Source organism: Coccomyxa subellipsoidea (assembly GCF_000258705.1).
Source record: "Coccomyxa subellipsoidea C-169, whole genome shotgun sequence".
Taxonomy (NCBI): Eukaryota; Viridiplantae; Chlorophyta; class Trebouxiophyceae; family Coccomyxaceae; genus Coccomyxa; species Coccomyxa subellipsoidea.
The window spans coordinates 2459249-2481669 of NW_005178041.1; the positions used below are offsets into that span (position 1 = coordinate 2459249).

Sequence of the window (22421 nt, forward strand, 5' to 3'; positions counted from 1 at the left end):
ACCTGCAAGCAAGGTTGCAACCAAATTGGCACGTTTTGCACATTCAGTTAGAATTTGAGTCATCACTTGAGCCTCAGTGAGTTCAAATTCTACCTATCTGCAAGCGGCAGTATGACGCATGCGCAACAGGAACTGTGGATGTAGAGAAGTCACCATGACCGGCCTGGGTGAACGTTATTCGCACGTGAGACCTGCAGGATTGTGAATACGGTAGAGCGATTGACATTCCCCAGCTGCAGCCAACGTATTTTTTGTAAGCATGCTGCCGCATGCGCCATCAACGATTGCGCCCGGCGGCATTGATATTGCGGCCGCCGCATGCCATGCATTACAATTGTTTCTTCACCCTGCAAAATATCTGGAAACCCACTGTAAAATTCTGTGGGAGTTTAAAGCACTCAATAAGGAGCATGTCCTGCTCAAATTCCTGCACAACACCTTTCCAGCACCATGCCGGGCAGCTCTCAGGGCATCCTAGGCCTTGCTGCATACTTGGACCTAGGAAGCATGCCTGGTCAGCCACGTGTTCTAGGGCTTTCCACGCTGGCTTTTGGGCTAGGACGATCTGGGATGTCAATGCCATCAAACTCACGTTCTGGACGACACCTTTGGCTGTCTGACTCGTTGTCGTGATGGATCAGCTGGATCACGCAACTGCAACAAATATTTTTGTCAATGTCGAACCTGCAGATGTCGCAAGAATGAGGGCAGTATGTCGTGGTTGGGCAGAAGTCATCCAACAGGCACAGGTGTGAGATGAAAGATGTCATTGCCCGCCTCACGATCTGGGCAACTTCTCTGATCGCTATCGGTACTGAAATGACACTGGTGATGGTCAGGTGGCAAGAGCAGTGATGAAGAAAACATGGGGCATTTCTGACCTTCTGGGTGTGCCAAGAAATCTAAACATGTACCTGGTGAGCGTCACAAACAGTATCACTTCCACAACCACCTCTGGTCACAGCAACGTCCTGGGCATCAGGCTGGAGCTTATTCATGGTTGAGTTTACAAAGCCTCCTTATTTTAGGGATGTCGTGCCATGACACATCTGTGGTGAGCTTATGTGTGTTCCTTCGTGTCGCAGATAGCTGGATTGTCTCACTTTGCAATCCAGCACAGGTGTCGGCACTGGGAATCACTGACCAGCGTTGCAGTGCAATACAACGTGGAGGTCACAGCGATCAGAGTCCTGAACAACTTTATCACTGAGCACTCATTGCGTTCGAGGCAGTTTGTATATGTCCCAGGTGAGGCTTCGATCATCATGACATCACACTCTCTACTGTCTTGAAAGAGGTACTAGAAATGCCAGGGATATTGTGCATGCAACTGCTGACATTGCTCAACCTTGATCCTTGGTGCCTGCAGTTCAGCAGCATCAGATACACGGCAAGGCCGCGCGCTTCATCTATGACAGAATTGTGGACAGGGATCTCATAATCATCGCAGATGACATAAATTCATTGCCGGCAGAGGCACCACAGTCTGAGAAGCGCCAAGTTGCCAACACGGAGGACGCTGTTCACAAGATGAGCCAGTTACTGGGCAGAGGTGAGGCATGGCATGTGGCAATTGTGAGAATCAAAGGCAGTCTCCAGGTGCTGAGCGCAAAATTATGGGGCGTGACCTTAAGCTCTCTTCTTTGTGCCTGGTGTTAGGGCTGCGCATTGATGAGAACACAGCCAAATATTACTTGGCAGATGCGGGCGGCGACCTGAAAAAGGCAATCAAGCTGTTTGGTGAGCACGCCATCGTCCTGCTGGAGGACACACCCTGAAATCATGCATAAAGGATGCTGGGCCCCCTGGCCTGATCAAGGCCTGTCTTCGTCCCTGCTCAGGGCGCGCCACTTAGAGATCATCTGGTCCTGAAGGTTGCTGGTATCTTGTAGAGGCATGATGCTTTAGAACCACACATGCTCGCTCTACTAAATTTCCGACCTATTTCTAGGTCTGCGACAGTCCCACCAAGCAATCTTGGAATGCTTGGGTGCAGAGGAGGACAAACGATGGGAGCACTATGGACGTTGAGCATACTTTTAGGAGCTGAGCAGCAACGGTATTCTTTGCAGAAGTCATCTCAACCATCACCGGAGTCACGTCACTTGACATTCGTGCTGGCTGAGGACGACTGACTTGATGTTGCTATTCTTTCATGTACACTAACAACAATGCAACACATGCTGGGTGAGAGCTCTCGATTGCGGCAATACCTTCTTTGATCTAGTGTCCCTCTCTTCGGTTGCAGAAATCTTAGAGGAGGGACGCAGTGTTAACCTGTAGAATGTATCATTTGTATACTAAAAGCTGTGTTTGGCGCGGGAATTCGACCAGGCAGATTTTACCATCACTGTTGCGAGAAGCACAAGCAGCGCCATTGAGGCAGGGGTGTCCACATGTTGTCTGAGAGTTGGTACTGCATCCCTTTGATGCACACCAGATGTATATTGCTTCTCATAATCACGAAAAGATTGGTATAGTTGAGGTTGGAGGCCTACAGCGCTAGCTAGGCTGTAGCAAAGATTGTTTAGGGAAGGTATGATTGTTATACGCATGGCCAATTTTGAAGCACTACGGTACATCAATACTTCCCAGAGGCATCAGAACCGTGACTTTTGCCACTCGCGCTGGCGTGCCTCCATTATGCAGGCTGCCACGTGACGGCCCAGGACCCTGTACAGATAACATGTGGGCCCTGCACACAGCTTCAAGTTGGCTTCAATTGAGGCTTTGCAAAATGGGAACTTCCTTAGGATGCTTCATGAAGGGAACGGTGCCGATATCATGAGCTCAGCTCAGCTACCTCGAATACATGCATGCATCACTGTGCAGGATAAACAGAGGAGGTGAGAAATCACCAATCCACTGCTTGATTATTCATTTCTGCCACAGACGCTCCTCATGGCACCTTCCCAATTAACCCCATCACATGGCAGGCCAGAATCACATGTCACATGTGTGCCCGTGCAGGCCCAAAAAGAATACACCTTTTCCTAGTAAGCCTCTGTTGCAGGTCTTTTCTTACGGCTTTGTTGCAGAGAAAAGCGTGTCATATCAGAGACACGATCGCGCGAGGCACCTTTTTTAGGTTGTTTGGAAGTGAACATAATTGAGCTTACGATAGGTGGGGCAGGCATTCATGCCACTCATTTTTTCCGGGGATCTTAACTTTTAGGGCATCACCTGCTGTTACGAGTGGCTTAAGCCCCAGTCCACAGCCTTGAAGGAGCAGGGGCTAGTCGTTTTCCGGGGTTGTGGGGCTGGAGACAAGGAAGACTTTGCAGGTTGCGGGTAGAGGTGAGCGATTAGACACATCAATTATAGGAATTGATTTGCCAGACTATGCTGGTGAAGGTCATCTTCTATGGTGCCGAGCCACGTCTTGTTCATTTGGCTGCTTTGGTTACACTTCCCCTGTGCAGCCAACACATGCAGTAAAATGTGCGCAGGGCTCGTGGAGTGAAGAAGACAGAATTACTGAAGCCATCCACGTGCTGATTTTGACGGCCAAGGAAAAGCAGACATGGAAAGGTTGACTAAGCTCTGATTCCTCTAATCTGGAGGAACGCGCTGAATATCTTTTGGCGTGGAGGAATGGTGCCTGACTAACCTGGTGAGAACATTTGTTGAAGAGTGAGGACGACATGTGGAGAATAGTGTATCCGTGGCACGTAAAACACACGACCTTTTGTTTCCTGCTGAGTGAGTATTTGTGCCTGCAGCCCTTCTCCTAATCTTCCTGATTGATGCAGGCACGTCCATTATGCAACCATGGTGCACAGCAAGGAGAAATTGGCTCCTTTGCTACTGCTCTCTGATCACACTAAGCCTTCTGTCAGACGCTGAAGCTACACGGGCACATGGGAGGCGGCAGTTGGATGGTAAGTTTGATATCTGCTTCACCTACATCACTCCATACGTCAGGGCTATCCTGAACTGGCTTGGTGACCATTTGTGTGCAGACGCCATTCAAATGGTCAAAGGGAGTGGATCGTTGTCTGCCTCCGGAGTGACCAGGGCCTACTTGAAAAATTTGACGGCTGCATCTGAAATTCCAATTATATATGTGTATGATGCCGTTGGAGATACTCAAGGTGAGCAGATCTTGATCAAGGCTGTGCTGTTCAAATAACTGTTTGCATAACTTATGATGTTCCTCGGAGGCCAGCAGGATGTTTGGTGGAAGAGGGGTGTTTGGTGGAAGACTTCTTTCCTGCAAATGACATAAGGCTGAGCAGGTGAAAATTGTGTGCAGGTCAGGAGAATTTTGTTGCAAAAACATACGATTATGTGGTATCTGATATGGCCCTCACGTATGCCCAATATAAGGCTTGCAACAGGTGCGGCTGGCCATAGAACTTCCATGTGTCTCTCTCTGACCTTGTCATCTGTCAAGAGTTTCGTGTTAGCTGGTCATAGAGCTGAGCCCAAATATCTGCTGTTGCAGGCCAGTCATGCAGGTACCTTTTGCCGTGAATGCACTGGGAGCAGCTCATACGATACCTGGTGACTCTTCCACTCTTGGACCAGCCGAGTTTCAGCGGGCAGTGAATGCTCATTGATGAACAGATTGTGCACCTATCAAAAGTTTGTTGTGACACCTTGAATGACATGCCGGCGTGTTTGACATGGCAGGTATTGCAAACGGTGATTTGCACTTGGATGCCTTGACTCTTGCTGGCATGTGGCAGTGCAACATCACAAGATGGGATGACCCGGCTATTGTGGCATTGAACCCAAACTTGACGTGAGCCGCTGCACTGCCGCCAAACTGCTGTGCATGCTTGTGCTGAGGAGCCAGCTGGCCTGTAAAGTAGCAGTGCAACAACTAACAGTAGGTCCATCCTCATAATGCGATTAGTTGGACCTCAAATGGGTGTTCTGGTGCTTGCAGAATGCCTCCAATGCCCATTAAGCAGGTCGCCCGTGGTGATCGAGCCACTGCCACTTGGCTTCTTACTTCCTTTCTGGACGCGGCGCAAGTTGGCTGGGCTTTAGGGGTCGCTAAAGCAGTCAACTGGCCCCCATGTGTCCATCGGGTGAAGGGAGTGCAGGAGGTCCTGGACTATCTAAATGCCACTGAATACGCAGCTGGGTAAGTGCAGCCATGCCTTGGCAGTACTGTATCTGCTTAAGTTAATCCCTACTTGCAAATATTTGGGTGCCTGCAGGTACATCACAATCTGTAAGCTGTGGGTTGTGCAATGTGACCTGGCCTGATTTGTTGTCCCTGGTGCAGGATGGTCCAATACGTCCTTGCAGAGAATCAGCAAACTCCGTACGCAACTATTCTGAACAAGGCTGGCTCATGGATTTTGCCAAGCCAAGCCAATTTTAGGGATGCATCATCGGAGATGCAGTTCCCAACTACTACTCTCAGCCCTGACTGGGTCAAGGTTGTCTTGGGAAACTCATGTAAGTCTGACGTGCTTGACTTTATCTGAGTGAGGTCTCCCATGAATGCACACTTGGCATAATTATATCTCCTTATTGTCTGGGACTTTGTGCATCAATCCATAGGCAACGCAATTATCTTCAGAACTCTTTTGAACAAGTGTGCATTTTGTGCTGCAGTGGATCCGCATGCCTATCCATTGTCAGGCCTGGAGTTCATCGTTGTCAGCCAGAACGCCAAGTACATGGGTGTGTTTACAGTCACTTCCCTTCTGTGCTCCACATTCCTTGATGTACCTGCATCCGCATTGAGCTGTGCCAGTAGCGTCTGGCTGATACGTGTAATCTTCCTTCTGCCTGCAGGGTTTCCAGAGGGACGACTTCTGAGGGACTTGACATTCAACATGCTCACCCCCGGATTCCAGGACTTGCTTCGTAAATATCGCTATGCGCCAATTCCCCTGGGGGTAAGACAGATTTAGAGCCGCTGTGGACTTCAAAAGCTTATTTTTTTTGTGTTGCTGTGACCTGCTCATTACCTCCTTTCTTTGCATCACTATAATTTGGCTTCGGGGATTGTCCTTTCTAATCTGTGGAGCTCGTGGTGCAGTTGAGATCCCTATACGGCGAATCGAACCTCATGATGACAGCTGCAAACGAGAACGACACTGGACTGGATGCTAATGGAAGTAAGGACTCTGGGAATCTCTCAGACCCAGGATGATATTCTCAATCTTAACATGTAGCACAGCACCAGGCCTGGAAAGTTGGCTTGTGCGCACTGCATCATCTGACATCCCACATGCGCCTGTGCAGATCCCCTCCCTGTGGGTGGTGCACCGGGTGCTGCATCGGCGGGGAGCTCTAGGTTCAAGTGGTGGATGGGCCTGATCATCGCTCTGGTTGTGGCCGCGGCGCTGCTGGCTCTTGGGACGTACCTGATCATGAGCCGCAGAAGGAAGAAGCTGCAGGCAGCTCAGGTGAGTCCCTGCTGTCGGCATGGCACGGGTCCTGCTCTGACATCCCTTTCAAATGTGTGCAAGATGAGTAACTATACTGCACACCTGCATGCATACGTGTGGCAGTTTCGGTTCCAGATCAGAGTGCTGAATAGCATGTGTTGGGAGCAGGGGAAGCACCGCGATCTTGACAGTGCAGGGAATGGCTGCCTCAATGGGGGCTCAAGCCTCCAGAATGGCACGGTGAGCTCTGCGTGATATATGCCTGCTGACGGAATCAGACACGCTGTATCTTCCGAATGGTACCTGGGATTTTCAAATTAAATTGTTTGATCAGTGAAGGTGTCTTTATTGCAGGGGTCATCTGGCAGGCAGAGAGGCACGGTGGGCTCCCTGGAGAGTGCGGAGCTCATATCTGAGCAGGCGGACAAGAAGGATGACACGCCCAGCACGCAGGAGCTGGACCTGTCAGCCCCCAACAGCGCCAGCGGCTCAGGCAGCAGGGAAGGAGTGGATAGGCTGGCGTCTAGGGGAACACCGGGCACAGGTAAGGCTGCTCACCAGCCACTCAAATTGATCCACTTTTTCCAGCCCTGATCTGCCAAACCTACGATTCAAATACTGCCATGTGCAGAACTTGGCAGGGTGCATTGGTGGAGGCTGATGAGGACACGTTAAGCAAGGGTTCACTTGCATGCGCAATCAATCGTGGTCTGACGTTTCTCTTGCTTGGTGTCAGGGACTCCCGGGACGCGGAGTGCAGGGAAGGAGAGCGCGCTGCTGGGAATCCAGGACCTGCTGCGGCATCGCTCTGAGGTGGGGCTGGAGGCGCTGGAGCTGGGGCCCCTCATAGGCCGGGGGTCCTTTGGACGCGTGTACAAAGGTAGGGGCTGCTTTGCCATGTCATCTGTGCACACCTGCTTTTGCAAGCAAAGTCATCTCAACAAGTCTGCACGGATTGCTCATGCTCGGGAATGCAGTCCCAAGATCTCATGAGTATGAACGATATTGATGGTGCCTGCAGGGCGGTGGAGAGCTGGAACCGTGGCTGTCAAAGTCATCAACCATGACAAGCACGTGGGCAACAACTTTGACGCCCTGCGCGAGTCGGTGCTCTGCTCCAACATCCAGCATCCCAATGTGGTCATGACCTACAAGGTCAGCACATGGAGCGCGTCGAGTCTCCTTTTTCATCTGTAAGTGCTGCAGCAAGTCCCTTCCCTCTGCCCTCATCACTCAGTACCAACACTACCGTCTGGAGTGCAGGTGCACACCGTCACACAGAACCAGACAGAGGCGGTGCACAACAGCGTAGGCCTAGCCAACCGCCCGTCTGGCTCAGGCAGCAGCTCTCCGGCTGTGGTCCTGACAATCAACAGTGCGGATGGCGAGCGGGTGCTGGCTGACCAGCTGCTGGAGACATGGATGCTTCTAGAGTACTGTGACCAGGGCAACTTGGAGGCTGCTGCCAGAGAGTCGCGCTTCAAGAACGATTTTGTGAGCTGCTTGCCCAAAGAAGCAGATGACCTTTGTGTACATGAAAAGAAACCACAGTCTCTTCATTCAAAGTGCCATCAACGTGCCAGCTTGAGCTCCTTTTGGGCATGCCATGTTCCATGCGCCTCAACAGTTTGTTATTCTTCTGCATCCCAGGGCAGCTTATCAGCGATGAAGAGTGTTCTTTGCTCTGCAGGCGTCCATATACTTGTGCCTGATGGACATAGCGAGCGGCATGGACTACCTGCACTCCCTTGGGGTGTTGCATGGGGATGTGAAGGGTGCCAATGTGCTCCTAAAGACCACTGCGCCCACCGCATACGATCCGCGCGGTTTTGTGTGCAAGGTGGCTCGCCTGACAATGCCTGTCATATCGAGAAAGAAGTGCTGAAGCATTTTGGATGCAGCCTGCTCTGACCATCTTCTGAATGCTTGCACGCTGTTGTGCAGATGGCGGACTTTGGCCTGTCGCGCGTCTTGGAGAGCGATGCCACTCATGTGTCTACCTTCACCTATGGTGCGCTCCATGACTCTGCTGAAAGCTTGGCGCTTCCTGTCCCATCTTTGCCTCACTTCCGGGAGTCGATTGTGCAAGAATTGCATTTGTGTTTTCACAAACATAAGTTCTGTTTAAATGAGTGCCTGCCTTCATTACAGGGACTGCAGCCTACATGGCTCCAGAGCTGCTGCAGAAGGGCAAGATGACGAGGGCTGCAGATGTGTACAGCTTTGCCATGATCATGGTGGAGCTGTTCACGTGCAAGCGGCTGTTTGAGGGTCTCGCGCAGCAGCAGGTACACAGCCCACCCAGCACCATTTCTACTTACAGTCATTGTCTGGTCACCAGCATGTGTCTTGACAGTGCGGCAAACCTCGATTGGCCTGTACCTTTTTATCCGGCCAAAGTTGAGCAGTACCTTTCCCCTGGTCTGGGAGCACCTTTCTGCCTGGTCCATGGGAGTGGAGTACCTCTCCCACTCTCTGACTGGTTGATGGGAGGTTGTTTGATCTCAATGGGAATGCGGTACCTCGCTGACGCTTTGACTGGTCGCTGGGAGCTGGGAGGTGTTTGATCTGGTGCATGTGGCGGTGCAGATCATGTACCAGGTATTTTCGGGGCAGAAGCCGCCGCTGAATAAGGACGGCATGCCCAAGGCATATGAGGCCTTGATCGAGGACTGCTGGCACGACAGCCCCGACGAGCGGCCGACCTTTGCAGCCATCCTGCAGCGCCTACGGGAGATGTATGCGCAGGAGCGCCAGCGGCTTTTTTCTCTCAGTCAGTCCAATGGAGCAGCCGCCAGTTAGCAGGCGTCGCCCTGAGCCCCTAGCCACGCTCTAGAGGGACCCACATTTATGCTAGCTCGCTGCATGCACCGCTCTACGGTGTGAGAGATGCGCGTGTCCGCTGTGCTGGACAGTTATTACTCTGGAGGGTCGTTCTTGGATTGGATGTCACAGGCGGTGGAAAGTGTATTTTTAGCAGCCAATTTTCTTAAGAGGGACCTGACTTTCGGCAGATCATGAGGTGCCGTCAATATCTATCTAGTCGTGGTCATATGCTGCGAACAGGGTGCTTGCCATCTGTGTTCCCGGCCTAGCATCTGCGACTCAGCGTTGTGTGTATGGAAGTTGTAGTGCGCGGATAGCACGGGTCGACCTGGGCAATCTGATCTCCAGGCGAGGCGTTGGGTGGGTTCCTGCAAGTGGATGGTGTCGGATCCTTCTGATTGTAGGACTTTCTTGAGAGGCATGCCATCACCTGAAGCATTTGATTCTCGCAGTCACGGCAGTGCAGGATTCTTTTCGGAGTCTGATCATACAGATGAATTGTGTATTGTGATAGACATCATGCAATGCAGTGCCTGTTCTTTCTTCATTTGTGGCATTGGTGTTGAATTTTTCCTGGAAGGCTTGTGCTCAAGTTGGGTGCCCGTGTCTTCTCATGTCTTCATAAGCGGATGTTGTGGGCACTGGCATCCGCCATATCCTCTCTGGGCTTCTTGTGAAGTTCCACCGACCACCACATATTGACACTCTGTGTTCTAGAGACTTCTTTTCCTTTATTGCAGCGTTAATGCGGATGCCTCAGTTTCTGAGTCATTCAATCAGCAGGCATCAAATGAGTGAAGACCTTCTCCTATGGAAGCTTCAGTGTGCGACTGCTTTTACAATGACAATTATAATTATTAGATGTGACATCCGAATGCAAATTCAACTTGAATTTGGTGGTGCACACTCTGCTCGGAGCACTCAGTGCTCGATAGAGGGCTCCATAGGGAGGCTGGACTTCTGAGAGGCCGCAGTATCCCATGCAGCTCTTGATCTGGACACAGGCCACCAGATCGCGATGGTGTGCATGTGTGCCATCAAAGTGTAATGTGATTCCGGAAGATGACCCCTGTAGGCTTTCAGTACCAGCTGACATCTGCTAATTAACATTGTGTCTAGAATCTAGATCTAGAGCAGTGATGGCAGCGCAAGTATCGCTCGCAAATTTGCACGTGCGCAATCCCCTGAGAGCAGGCCTCAGGCACATCACTGCCGCATCATGCCGCATGTAGATCTCTGAAGCTCAATGACCCTCCGTGACTCCCGGAGACCTAGTATGCCATAGTATGCCGCATGTTTCAGCATGAGGCAGCAAATTCACTACTGCATGAATAAGCTTCTTCTGATATTGTTGAATCCTCCTACCGCCCCTGCTCCAGTATTTCCCAGTAGAAATGACTCGCTGGTATCACTTGTTTCTCCTGCAGGCCCTGGGCATGCAAGGGTGCAAGCCCTGAGGGTGCATTTGCGAGTTGACAAGGCTGCAAGCCTGTGCATATCGACCCCGGGTTCCGGCTGCAGACGGACCTGTGTATGCCCTATGGCCCTCTGGGCTCTGGGTTCGCCACTCATAAAGATTATTATTTACTATTATGCATCTCAAAATGGCACGTGGCTGCTTCAAGACCACGTGCACCTTGATATTATGTAATCCTATTGAGCACTGACCTTTGAGGTCTCCTTAGATCGGTGCTCTCACAACCGATTCTGAGGCTGTTGATTGCAAGAAAATAATATTCTCTTATCCTTCATAGACCTCCAGGTGGAGCTAGGTGCAGTGTTGCCTCTATCTCATGGAAGAACGGCAGAGTGATCAAGTGAAACGGTATCGGCGTGATGGGGATGCCGATGACGGAGAGCTGGATGTTGCAGAAATAGATGACGAGTAAGTGTACACGAATATTTTGATGATTGAACAAGCTCTATCTGCACACGTAGTTTTCACACAGAACGAGCCAAGGCCACTGGAGGCTTTCCATTCAATTAAAGCGAATACAAAACTAGGGAAGCAATGTCAGCCTGCTCATAGTTGCTTGTTTTGTGCAGTTACGAGGAGTACGTTCCCTTGAAGAAGCGTCGTCAGTTGGAAGAGGATGGACGACGTGCAAGACTGACAAAGGTCATCTTTTCTCCGCTAGAGCACATATTATGGACTCTTTAGCTTGACGGAATCTCGAAGTAATGTCTGTATTGGTGGATCGAGCATTTTTTTGGTCATGCAGGGGGGTGCACAATTGCCTTTGCCAAACCCAGACAGCACTCCTGCAGTGCCAGTGTCAGGCCACAGCGCAAATGGAGCAGCACCAGGGCCAGTGGTGCAGGCAAAGGAGAGTCTGCTGGCAGCAGCTGCCAAGGCACGCAAGGAAAAGCCCGCAGAGACGGAGGCAGAGAAGATGCTCAGAGAGGAGCAAGAAATCATGCGCAACATCACCAGCCGCAAGGCGCTCAAGTCCGTCATGGAGAACGCTCAGGTGAGGAGTGGTCCACCAGCCTGTCATCCCACACAGATCCTCACATCTGTATCCTTATTGCAGCCTTTCTTTGTGGCGGAGGGGTTGTGGCAACCATCTTTTCCAAACCGCCTGTGCGTCCGAAGCCCCGGTAAACGGCGGCCGTATGTGTCTGTATTGTGAGCAGCAATTGCTTGAAGCTTGCTGTGTGGTGTCTGGAGCCGCCACAGTCTGTTCTGTGTGCCACTGCCAAAGACTCATTGGTCGCATTTGGTGCTGATCTTTCCTGTCTCTTGCAGGGCATATCATACACGCGCAACCTCAAAACTGGGTGGAAGCCACCCTTGAAGGTGCGGCAGCTGTCGGAGGACCAGGCCCAGGATCTGAGGGACCGTTTCCACATCATTGTGGAGGGAGAAAACTTGCTGCCGCCCATCCTGGACTTCAAGGACATGAAGTTCCCTGCTCCAGTGCTCCGCCAGTTGGCCAGCAAGAACATCTCTCGGCCCACGCCCATCCAGATGCAGGTGTGCTGCCAGGCCTTGCAAGGCTCTCTGTCACCCTTGGTGGCAGTCTGCAATCTACCTTCCCAAATGGTCTACTTGATAGCAGCCATTCTATGTAGCCTGCTCCTGATTCCAGCAACCTATAAGCACTCTGCCTGCAATGAGTGTTTCCACAGGGTTTGAGGACTCCTTATCAGCTGACGCAATTAGTACAGAATATCCAACTCCATGATGTGACATTGTGTGTACAGGGCTTGCCAGTGATCTTGGCTGGGCGCGACATGATCGGCGTGGCATTCACTGGCAGTGGGAAGACTCTGGTGTTCGCTCTGCCGCTGCTCATGCTATCCCTGCAGGAAGAGGTCCGCATGCCTCTTGAAGGAGGTAAGGGTCCGTGCTTGGTGTCTGCGCTGCATTGAGTATGCAACCAGGTTCCTGATACAAAATATGCAAGTAACTGCAACACACACTGATGGCCTTGGTGCAATTTCAGCATATGAACAAGAAGGGGCTGGCTTGAGATAGAGTCAATGCCTTCTTGCCTCTGCACATGTGCCTCAATGAAAGGTGTTGTGTATTGTGTGAGGTCATGCTAGCGCTTGTGACATTTTTCACGCGCTGCAGGGGAGGGGCCGGTGGGCATGATAGTGTGTCCCTCACGGGAGCTGGCGCGGCAGACGCACGAAGTCATCCAGGGTTACATAACCGCCATGAAGGAGGACGGCCTGCCCGAGCTGCGCTCGCTGCTGGTCATGGGCGGCATCGACATGAGGACGCAGGTTGGCATCTCACCCCGATCCTCTGCCATCTCAGCTTCTCCAAGTTTTCCCCACCTCATTAGACTCTGCAGTGCACTGATCGGCTTCGACATGGGAGGCACTTACACAGATGTGTCGCGCTTTGCCGGCTCGTATGAGCACGTACGTGAAATTGCCCCCTAATTGACCTCAATTGCCTCTGCTCAACCAGAGTGCAGCAGTCAGCGCAGGGGACTCCATTCCGACTGCTTCAAGAGTCCCCTGGTCAGTGGTTGGCCCTGTCGGCTTCCTGCATATTAGCAGTCATCTGAATGGCAGGGAACGCTGCGCAGACGGACGCGCTGCGGCGGGGGGTGCATGTGATAGTGGCGACGCCGGGGCGGCTGAAGGACCTGCTGCACAAGAAGCGCATGAACCTGGACGTGTGCAAATTCCTGTGCCTGGACGAGGCGGACCGCATGGTGGACATGGGATTCGAGGAGGACATCCGCGAGGTGCTGTCCTACTTCAAGGCGCAGCGCCAGACGCTCATGTTCTCCGCCACCATGCCCATGAAGATCAAGGCCTTCGCCGAGTCAGCCCTCGTCGATCCCGTCACCGTCAACGTCGGCCGCGCCGGTGCCGCCAACCTCGACGTCATCCAGGTGTGACCCGCTATGACGCGTCCTTGAACACTCCCGAAGACTCGCAGTCATGTATAAAAGAGGTGGCAGAAAGTTGAAATCGGGAAGTCTGATCCCCTGATTCGGCAGGGGCTGCCGAGCCAGTTTGACCGCACCTTTGGCACTGACTTCTAAAGCCACAGGGGTTGCCTTTTTAAGTCTACAAGATGTTGCCCCCAGTTTGCCAGGCCAGATAGTGGTGAGGCAAGGGTCGGAAGTCATGATGCCATGCCATTCACTGACTGATTGCTGGGAAGTACATTGAAGCTGCTGAATGAGCATGGGTGACGTGGGTGACCACGCATGCTGAGCTATTGCTGGAATGTCCGCCCAGGATGTGCTTGCCGAGCAACCGTATGTTGCGCTGTGACAGGAGGTGGAATACGTGAAGCAGGAGGCCAAGCTGGTGTACCTGCTGGAGTGCCTGCAGAAGACGGCGCCGCCTGTGCTGGTGTTTGCCGAGAAGACGGCTGACGTGGACGACATTCACGAGTACCTGCTGGTCAAGGGTGTCGAGGCAGTCGCAGTGCATGGCGGCAAGGACCAGGAGGAGCGGGAGGCCGCCATCGACGAATTCAAGGTACTGCCTCCAGCCCAGCCGATTCTGTCAGTGTCACCTTGGTTTGGAACAGCAGCGGCAGCAGTGGGTTGAAGTGCACTGCATGGATCTACGAGTTCAACGTACTGCCTCCAGCCCCGCCGATTCGCCAGTGTTACTTTGGCCTAGGACGGCCACGGGAGCAATGGGTGGGGATGCACTGCATGCATGCTTTCGCAGTGTTTGGGGTCTGTTGCCTGACATACCTGTCGCTGCACTGGGATGAGCATCTGCGACGTCAGTAAATGGACGCCAGAGAATGCCTATATACCTCACCAGATCTCTCAGTTTAGCCTTGTGGGACATCAGCGGCAGTATTCAGCGGCAGTATTGGCTTTGAGAGCCACTGTGTGCAGCAATTGGGAGGGAGCAAAGTTGATGGAGGACGCCCTCTTCAGCATGCTGGTGCTGATAATTTTTAGCTTGAGCACCTGGAAGAGCATTTGCAAGCTGTGGCAGTCTCCCGAGCGTGAAGTTGCTCTGTATGCAGCCATCCTGAAATGGCATGCAATGTGCACGTGCAGGCAGGCAAAAAGGACGTGCTGGTTGCAACGGATGTGGCGAGCAAGGGGCTGGACTTCCCAGACATCCAGCACGTGATCAATTACGACATGCCGGACGAGATCGAGAACTACGTGCATCGCATCGGGCGCACGGGGCGCTGCGGCAAGACTGGCATCGCCACATCCTTCATCAACAAGAACCAGTCCGAGTCCATCCTGCTGGACCTCAAGCACCTTCTGCAGGAGGCCAAGCAGCGCATCCCCCCTGTGCTCACAGTAAGTCCCTAGACTTCCCTTCTTTCCTCCTCATCGATTGTAATGTAGGGTGTATGTGGGGGTACTCCTAGCCCCCATTGTTGCATGCTGGCCATCCTGGTGCATGCTTCATTGTTCACCTGCATCCGTTTGGCTGCCTTGTTCTGCCAGGCAAATGTGTGGGAGCCCTACGCAGGCATCACATCTTATGGTACCAGTTGCCATTGGGATTTGGTGTGGCATTGAGCACTTTGGTGTGACAATTGACAATATAAAGTATATCATGTGTGACTGTATCGCTTTGGGCTCATTCAAATGATGTCATCTGTGGCCTGGAGCATCACCGCGCTGGTGGGTTGGTGTGCAGGTGCTGGAGGATCCGCTGGAGGAGCTGAGGGAGCTGGAGAAAGCGAGTGGCACTCGAGGCTGCACCTACTGCGGCGGGCTGGGGCACAGGATTGGAGACTGCCCCAAGCTCAGGTCGCAGAACCGCGAGCAGCAGCGCAACACCAAGGACTACTTCGGCTCTGGCGGCTTCGGCGGGGAGACTTGATTCGATCTCACATTCGACTTGTCAGCGCTGCAGTCCTGTTGCTGTCTGCATGGTTGTGGGGCTTTGCAGCTGTGCAGTGCAGCATCTGAGAATGCTGAGTGCCTGTAGGATTGTAGCAAAGTGAGGGGAGTGTGTCAATATATGAGTGTGAGTGCGCAGAGCATCGTGATGAAGGGCTCTGTAAAATTTGAGTGATCACATCATGAATCTGGATGTTGAGACGTACCCCACTGCCAGTGGCCATTGCAAGCTGTGTTCTGGCTGGCGATTGCATCATGCATGATACCATGCAGGGCAGTTACGCAATGACAAGCACGGTCAATGAGGCCTGTCTGATGAAGCATTAGTACCACCGTCCTGACCTTGCGGGCTACCTGCAGCCACTGCGGCACCCTGCCTGGCCAGCACTGACCACATGATGCCTTGACCATGGCATGCATGATTTATCACATGATTTATGCACATGCATTCAACCCATGCTCTTCTCTCAAATAAGATTGTCTGTTGGACCTACTGTAGACGAAGTTCACATTGTCCCGGGTGCAATGCAAGTGCAGCTGCAATTCTTCTGCTCAGCCTCACTGCAGCAAAAGCCTCACCGGCATGCTGCCCTTGTCTGGGCAATCTGAACGCTTCAGGCTGAAATACCTCATCACCTCATTCCTCGGCAGGTCAGCATTGGTCTGGGCAGTTGGCACCCAGCTGAACGTGCTGTCTTTCTATGTAAAGGGTCTGACTCCACACGCTTTCTAAGCTGAAGTTCGCATCTGTTCTCACAAAAGCAAGGCATGAATTGAGTCCAACCCAGAGAGAGTTGCAGTAAGAAATACACACACGCAATTCTGTTCAACGCTCCTCTGGTCTTGAAATCGCCTCATAGGTCTCGCAAGTTATTTCGCATCGAGGTAGAGGAGTGACTGCGGTGCAAACGATATGTCTTACGCGTGAGTTTCTCGCTCCCTCCAGTTGTATTATGTTCTTAGCGTTGCTTCAATATGAAATCACTTCATACTTTTATGGATCTTTCAGCTTTCATCTAAAAATTGAGTGTTTTGGACTGCAGATATCTCTTCAAGTACATTATAATTGGCGATACAGGTACGACCTTTGTTTTGGTCAGGTTCCGATCTTGTTGGGTAGTGGCCAACGCTACTGGGTTGTCAAGAACCAAAAGACCTTGGTATGGAGATTTTCTGCGACAAATGCTCACTCTGATCACCTGCAGGAGTGGGAAAGTCATGCCTCCTGCTGCAGTTCACAGACAAGCGCTTCCAGCCAGTGCACGACCTCACCATTGGCGTGGAGTTTGGGGCACGAATGATCAACATTGATGGGAAGCAGATCAAGCTGCAAATCTGGGACACGGTAAGGCCTGCATGAACACAATACAATATATACTGTCAGTGGATTGGCAAATTTTCCTTCCGAGCAAACTCAAACAAAACTCCTGGTGATCACAGGCTGGTCAAGAGTCATTCCGATCCATCACACGGTCCTACTATAGGGGAGCTGCTGGTGCACTGCTGGTGTATGACATCACCAGGTGGGCCCTCATGCCAGCTTACAATGGGTCACCCCAGCGCCAGGGAAGCCTAGGGATTGTGCTGTATGCATGCATGGAATTGCTGAAATCACTCTGGAACAGGCCTGAAAACTTGTGAGGAATCAACCCAGGAACTGGTCATCAGCAGCCCGAACACAAGGGGTCCTCTCAACATTGCATGAATTCTTTTCATATGGCATGACATTGTAAATGTCTTTGTGCCCTGCTTTTTGCATGACAGGCGGGAGACATTCAACCACCTGGCCAGCTGGTTGGAGGATGCTCGGCAGCATGCCAACCCCAACATGACCATCATGCTCATCGGCAACAAGAGCGACCTCACTGTACGCTGCTGCTTGCCCACTCTGATTTTTAGCCATTCACTGCCATGCAATGTGCTGTTCAGACTCATCAGGGGGACTGAAAAATTGTGTGGTCATTACTGCAGCACCGGCGCGCTGTCACCACAGAGGAGGGTGAGCAATTTGCCAAGGAGCACGGGCTTGTATTCCTGGAGACATCTGCCAAGACTGCACACAATGTTGAAGAGGTCAGTGCTTTCTCTCTCATATTACCGCCATGATTGTTGGCACCTCCCTCACAACACTTGTCAGGCAAATTAAGATGCAGACACACCTTTCTTATGCCAGGAGCAGTATGTAATGAGGATTATAAATGAATCAAGTCTGGTGTTGACCCCAGGCTTTCATCAACACAGCACGCAAAATCTATGAGAAGATAGAGCAGGGCGTCTTCGATGTCTCCAACGAGGTGAGGGCCCCTGCTGCATGTGCCGGGTTGCCTCATTAGACATCAGAAGAGCGCTCCTAAATGCCCCTGTGGGGAACTTCCTGCACCTGCCTGAAGTTTGAATATATATAAGGAAGCAAGGTAGAATGCAAGACATGCAAGGCAGTGCGAGCGCCGAAAGAAGGGAGGAAGGGCAGTACCGTATATGGGACTGAAGCTCGTGGTGGTTGGGTGTGCAGTCTTATGGCATCAAGGTGGGCTATGGCGCTGGCGGTAGCGCTGGCGGCACAGTGCGCCCCGGAGACCCGGCCCCTGCAAAGAGCAGCTCCTGCTGCTGAATGCAGTCCCTGCTCCCTCTGCGGCGCTTGCCCCTTCTGCCGCAAAGCACATGAAATTGCCAAGTAGAATGGTGCACAGGTGCTTGTCAGCGACAGCTCAAATTCCTGGCGACAGGCAGAGCAGCAAAAGGAAGGGACCCCATACAGGAACTTCCTTGAAGCAAGGAAGCTTGAAGCAAGGAAGCATCAATCAATCTGTACATTACATCACATCAGCAATGATCCAGAGCTAGCTGGGATGAGGCATGGGGTAGGCTGGATGACCTTGATCACTAAGATCGAAGAGAAATCTCAGAGCATGGCACCCTGTATGATTGGAAGGAAAGGCTCAAGCAGTGCTCTTGTTCTATGGTTTTATTTCTGGTGAACGTGGTCGTCTGAGATGTGCTTTGTTAGCATGCTGTGCAGGAATAACAAGAGACATGCCATATGCTACCAGTGATATTAAACGGGCAAGATGAAGAAGCAGGCACAAAAGTCATGTGGGAGGAGAAGTTAAAACTTGGCTTAATGATGGTTTGTTTGGGCATGTGTGCAACATCAATCAAAGCTCATGCAGTGCAGATGTTGGGGCCATGACCCCAAGTCAAAGCCGCAATGAATGCAATAATACAATTCCATTACACCTAGCACTGCACTAGCCTTGCGGCAAGGCTACGCCTTATGAACTGAATACGAGCGCATGTCAAAAAGGCAAACATGCTGAATTAGCAGTAATTATGTCACGCTCAATTAAAAGGTCTCTGCAGCATTCCCTGTCGCAATCCTCATTTTTGCATGCATGCAAAGCTAATTAGAGCTTATAAGAGCATCCTGACACATCACGTTAAACATGTCCAGAATCCTATAAAAACTTCCACCCGTCTTGGGAGGCAACAAAAACGGCAGTAGACAACAAAACCTCTCAAGACTAATATCTTCACAGCTGGACCAAATCCCTCTACCTCATACAAGGATTGTTTCCAGTTGGCTCGGCGACACCGCGTCTGCTGGAATCATATAGCAGATGCAGCTGTCGTCGGCTGTTTAACTTTCTAATATGCAATAGATTACTGCTTGATTCACAGCACTGAAGCAACAAGCGATGAAGCCAAGATCGTTTCGGAGTTAACGGCGCAGAAGGCTACGAACAGGTTCAGATGGCAGCAGCAATTCCGCCACCTTCTGTCAACTCTGCACCCTGTGACCAGACTAAACCACGTGGTCAAATTTCTGTGGGGAAGTGCCCGGCAAGCTCATGGAGCTGCTCTCCGGACACTCCTGACCCAGAGGTCGAATACACCAGAATCAATCGCCAGCAGCCAATTTTTGGAAATCCAATCTACAGAATGTAGCAGTGCTGTCATTGTCAAAGTGGCCTGGCTGCCACAGCATTCAGCCCCGGCTGTGGGGCGTTCGTGCCACAGCGCTTTGCCAAAAATGCGCCCGGGGAACGGCCGTCGCTGCACAAAGCATATGCAGCCTGCATTTGATGTCGTCATTGTCAAGGACCGGAGTCATGCGAAGCAGGGCAGCTGGAGACTTAAGCAGAGGTCTTCAGGCCGTTGGCAACGCCGTTGGCAAGCTTGGCCACCTTGGCGGCTGCCTTGCTGGCAAAGCCCTCGTCGCCGTCGGCCTGCCTCAAGGTGCCGAGCTCCTTGGGGGCGCTGGTCTGCACGATGGTGGACGAGGCGTACACCGACGCATCTGTGCCCGCCTCCTGCGCAGCGCAAGCAGAGAAAGCAGTCAGCAACCATCCACCAAGAACACGTGAGCCATACCTGGACCACGATGACATTGGCAAGACAAGTGTCCCGGTCTCTAGACAAGCAGACATGCAGCCCTGAAGACCGTGCAGGTAGAGCAGATGCCCACAGGAAAGGGAGTCAGGTAATGAAGGGCAGCCTGCACGGTTTCCTATATGATCAGCTGCTAGATCTCGCAGTTGGGCAAGTGGGTGCTATGCACAAGGACTGAGCAGATAGGCAGAAAGGGCAGACCTCCTCGAGCTGGGACTTGATCCAGGTGTAGGTGACGCGGAGGCCGTCTGCCAGCTTGATGGTGGGCTCCCAGCCGATCTTCTCCAGGATGAGGGCGTTGTCGCTGTTGCGGCCGCGCACACCCTCGGGGCCCGGGATGTGGCGGATCGGCAGATCCTTCGCCTCAAAGCCCTTGATCGTCTCCATCATCTCGTTCATGCTCACCTGCACCACACACCTCATCCCTGAATCACACCACTCGGAATTTCAATCTGTCCCCAGGCACGCCAGCTGTCAAATCTAACATTCTTAACACGCCACCTGCTGTACTCTTGGCGCTGAACAGCCACACAGCCGGTCAGCACATATCACACGGCACAATAAGCTGCAGCACATATAGCACATATGTCTGCAATCTGCATCTTCTCATGCAAATTCCCAGGTTCAAGGTGGGGCGCACCATCTCGGAGCTGCCCAGGTTGAGGGGCTCCTTGTAGTCGGACTTGGTGATGCGCAGGATACCCTCCACGCAGTCATCGATGAAGGTGAAGCTGCGCGTCTGGAGGCCGTCGCCCCACATCTCAATGTCCTTCGGGGAGGTCAGCACCTGCGCGCAGCAAGCAGAAGTGTCAGCGCACAGCACATCAGAGCTTCCAGCTTCAAGTATTCTACGAATATGACCAGGAGGGGTGCTGCCAGGGGCTAGCCAGACAGAGGATGCTTTCACTCCTCACTGCAGAAATCTGAATAAAGAGCCTGATGATCAGGGAACGTGGAGCAGCGCCTCTGTCTCACACAAAGTGATGGCTCTCCTGAGGTAACCACCAGAGAGTGGCCACCGAATACCTATGGGACATTATCAGTGCAATGTCTCCACACCGTAAATAAGTAAAATCGCACCTTTCTGCAGAAAGCAGCCGGGGCCTTCTCGCGGCCTCCCTTCCAGGTGCCATAAGGTCCGTAGATGTTGTGGAAGCGGGCGATTCTGCACTCGATGCCGAAGTCCTTGTCGTAGTGCATGGCGAGCTCCTCCGATGCAAGCTTCTCCAGACCGTAAGCGTCTTGAGGCTGCAAGAAATAATCCACATGTCAGCGTTGCCTCCTGCCAAAAGTAAGGTTTGAGCGCAACCGTACGGAGGTCGTCATCGCACCTGTGCAGGCCAGGCAGTGTCCTCCTTCAGGCCACCGCCTTCGATCTCTGTCTCCAGCTGCCTGTTCTCGGGGTAGATGCAGGCGCTGGAGGCATAGAAGAACCTGCATGCGCGGAAAGGCGTTTTACTAGGCTGAACACGATTGCACAGGCTCCAGTCAGCAGCTTCTTGCAAATGAAAGAGCAGCACACCTCTTGATGCCCTCAATGCGAGCCACCTCCATCATGTTGAAGCTGATCATGGTGTTGTTGTACATGATGACGGAGTGGTTGGACTGGATGAAGCCCATACCTGGCCAGCCACCAGAGCCAATTCAGCAACTAGACACCAGAAAAAAATGGAACCCAACCACAAACAAATGCATAAAATGAGTAAATGAAAGATCAAAATGGGTTTATCCATGCGCACTTCGGTTAAGGGCAACACACAGACCCACCTCCCATGTCAGCTGCAAGGTTGAAGACGTGGTCGCAGCCTTTCACAACCTTCTTGCAGTTGTCGTAGACGCGGAGATCCACCAGGTGGAACTCATCGCAAAACGCCTCCTCCTGCGCAAGCGAGCCAGATCGGTTGGGTTCGCGATCTAGCTACTCTGTTGAGGTTTGTGTCTCGTGAAGAGCACATCACCCGTTGGCTGACTTCCAAACCAAAGGGCCGACGATCCCTCAATGAAATAGCAGTGCAAGACAATTGAAGCGTCAGTCACACAGCAGAACCAGCAGGCGAAGGCAGCGCGTAAGCTCCACAAAGACACGGAGATGACGCTCAGTTTTATATACTTTTCTAGGAACGGGTCTGCGCACCGGCATGAAGCTGTTGCGCTTCCAGTCTGCACAGACCAGGTAGTGTCCTTCGGACTTCAGACGCTTTGCCAGGTGGGATGCGATGAACCCGCCAGCGCCTGTCACGCAAATCTTGAGCTTCTGCTCGGGCCAGTACGGCTCAAATGGGAACTTGGCGAGCTTGCTGGACTCATAGTACTCAGAGTTGAGTGTGTTGGTGGCCATCGCTGCAACCTTATGCTTTCAGCTGGTTTAAGTGATCAACCGCAGGATAGATGCCTAAATCTTTGTTTCGTTGGCCTGCGTTTGCGACGGAATGCTATGTGATCGTTTCATAACCCCCCGGGAAGGTGACCGATGACTGATGACCCTTGAATTTCCCTGTGACGCGCCTTGTTCGTCACCCAGCGGTCGGGTTTGGAGGAAGACAGC

The 22421-nt window shown here is 52.2% G+C and overlaps 5 protein-coding genes across 5 annotated transcripts; 4 read left to right on the forward strand and 1 right to left on the reverse strand.

Annotated features, from left to right (window-relative positions):
* Positions 1-854: 854 nt before the first annotated feature.
* COCSUDRAFT_59251 (hypothetical protein) lies at positions 855-1778 on the forward strand (the record flags this gene model as incomplete). Its single annotated transcript, XM_005651221.1, has 3 exons — positions 855-888; positions 1370-1552; positions 1660-1778. The coding sequence occupies 3 exons, from the start codon at positions 855-857 to the stop codon at positions 1776-1778; spliced, it is 336 nt and encodes a 111-aa protein (XP_005651278.1).
* Positions 1779-6037: 4259 nt separating this feature from the next.
* Positions 6038-9158, forward strand: COCSUDRAFT_59252 (kinase-like protein; the record flags this gene model as incomplete). The annotated part of the gene is made up of 11 exons (XM_005651222.1): positions 6038-6083; positions 6211-6374; positions 6525-6596; positions 6711-6900; positions 7093-7236; positions 7378-7511; positions 7620-7850; positions 8047-8196; positions 8301-8367; positions 8508-8644; positions 8946-9158. The coding sequence occupies 11 exons, from the start codon at positions 6038-6040 to the stop codon at positions 9156-9158; spliced, it is 1548 nt and encodes a 515-aa protein (XP_005651279.1).
* Positions 9159-11398: 2240 nt separating this feature from the next.
* Positions 11399-15467, forward strand: COCSUDRAFT_12193 (P-loop containing nucleoside triphosphate hydrolase protein; the record flags this gene model as incomplete). Its single annotated transcript, XM_005651223.1, has 8 exons — positions 11399-11653; positions 11932-12159; positions 12390-12522; positions 12763-12917; positions 13229-13540; positions 13932-14138; positions 14681-14935; positions 15282-15467. The coding sequence occupies 8 exons, from the start codon at positions 11399-11401 to the stop codon at positions 15465-15467; spliced, it is 1731 nt and encodes a 576-aa protein (XP_005651280.1).
* A 716-nt stretch (positions 15468-16183) lies between these two features.
* COCSUDRAFT_27204 (small rab-related GTPase) lies at positions 16184-18621 on the forward strand. Its single transcript, XM_005651224.1, has 8 exons — positions 16184-16411; positions 16531-16565; positions 16693-16832; positions 16928-17010; positions 17252-17354; positions 17459-17560; positions 17713-17781; positions 18000-18621. The coding sequence occupies exons 1-8, from the start codon at positions 16401-16403 to the stop codon at positions 18096-18098; spliced, it is 642 nt and encodes a 213-aa protein (XP_005651281.1). The 5' UTR covers positions 16184-16400; the 3' UTR covers positions 18099-18621.
* Positions 18622-18698: 77 nt separating this feature from the next.
* COCSUDRAFT_52441 (sugar nucleotide epimerase) lies at positions 18699-22264 on the reverse strand. Its single transcript, XM_005651225.1, has 8 exons — positions 22011-22264; positions 21644-21755; positions 21399-21498; positions 21208-21310; positions 20957-21124; positions 20517-20663; positions 20078-20281; positions 18699-19797 (listed from the first exon to the last, which is right to left on the reverse strand). The coding sequence occupies exons 1-8, from the start codon at positions 22212-22214 to the stop codon at positions 19621-19623; spliced, it is 1215 nt and encodes a 404-aa protein (XP_005651282.1). The 5' UTR covers positions 22215-22264; the 3' UTR covers positions 18699-19620.
* Between the last annotated feature and the right edge of the window lie 157 nt (positions 22265-22421).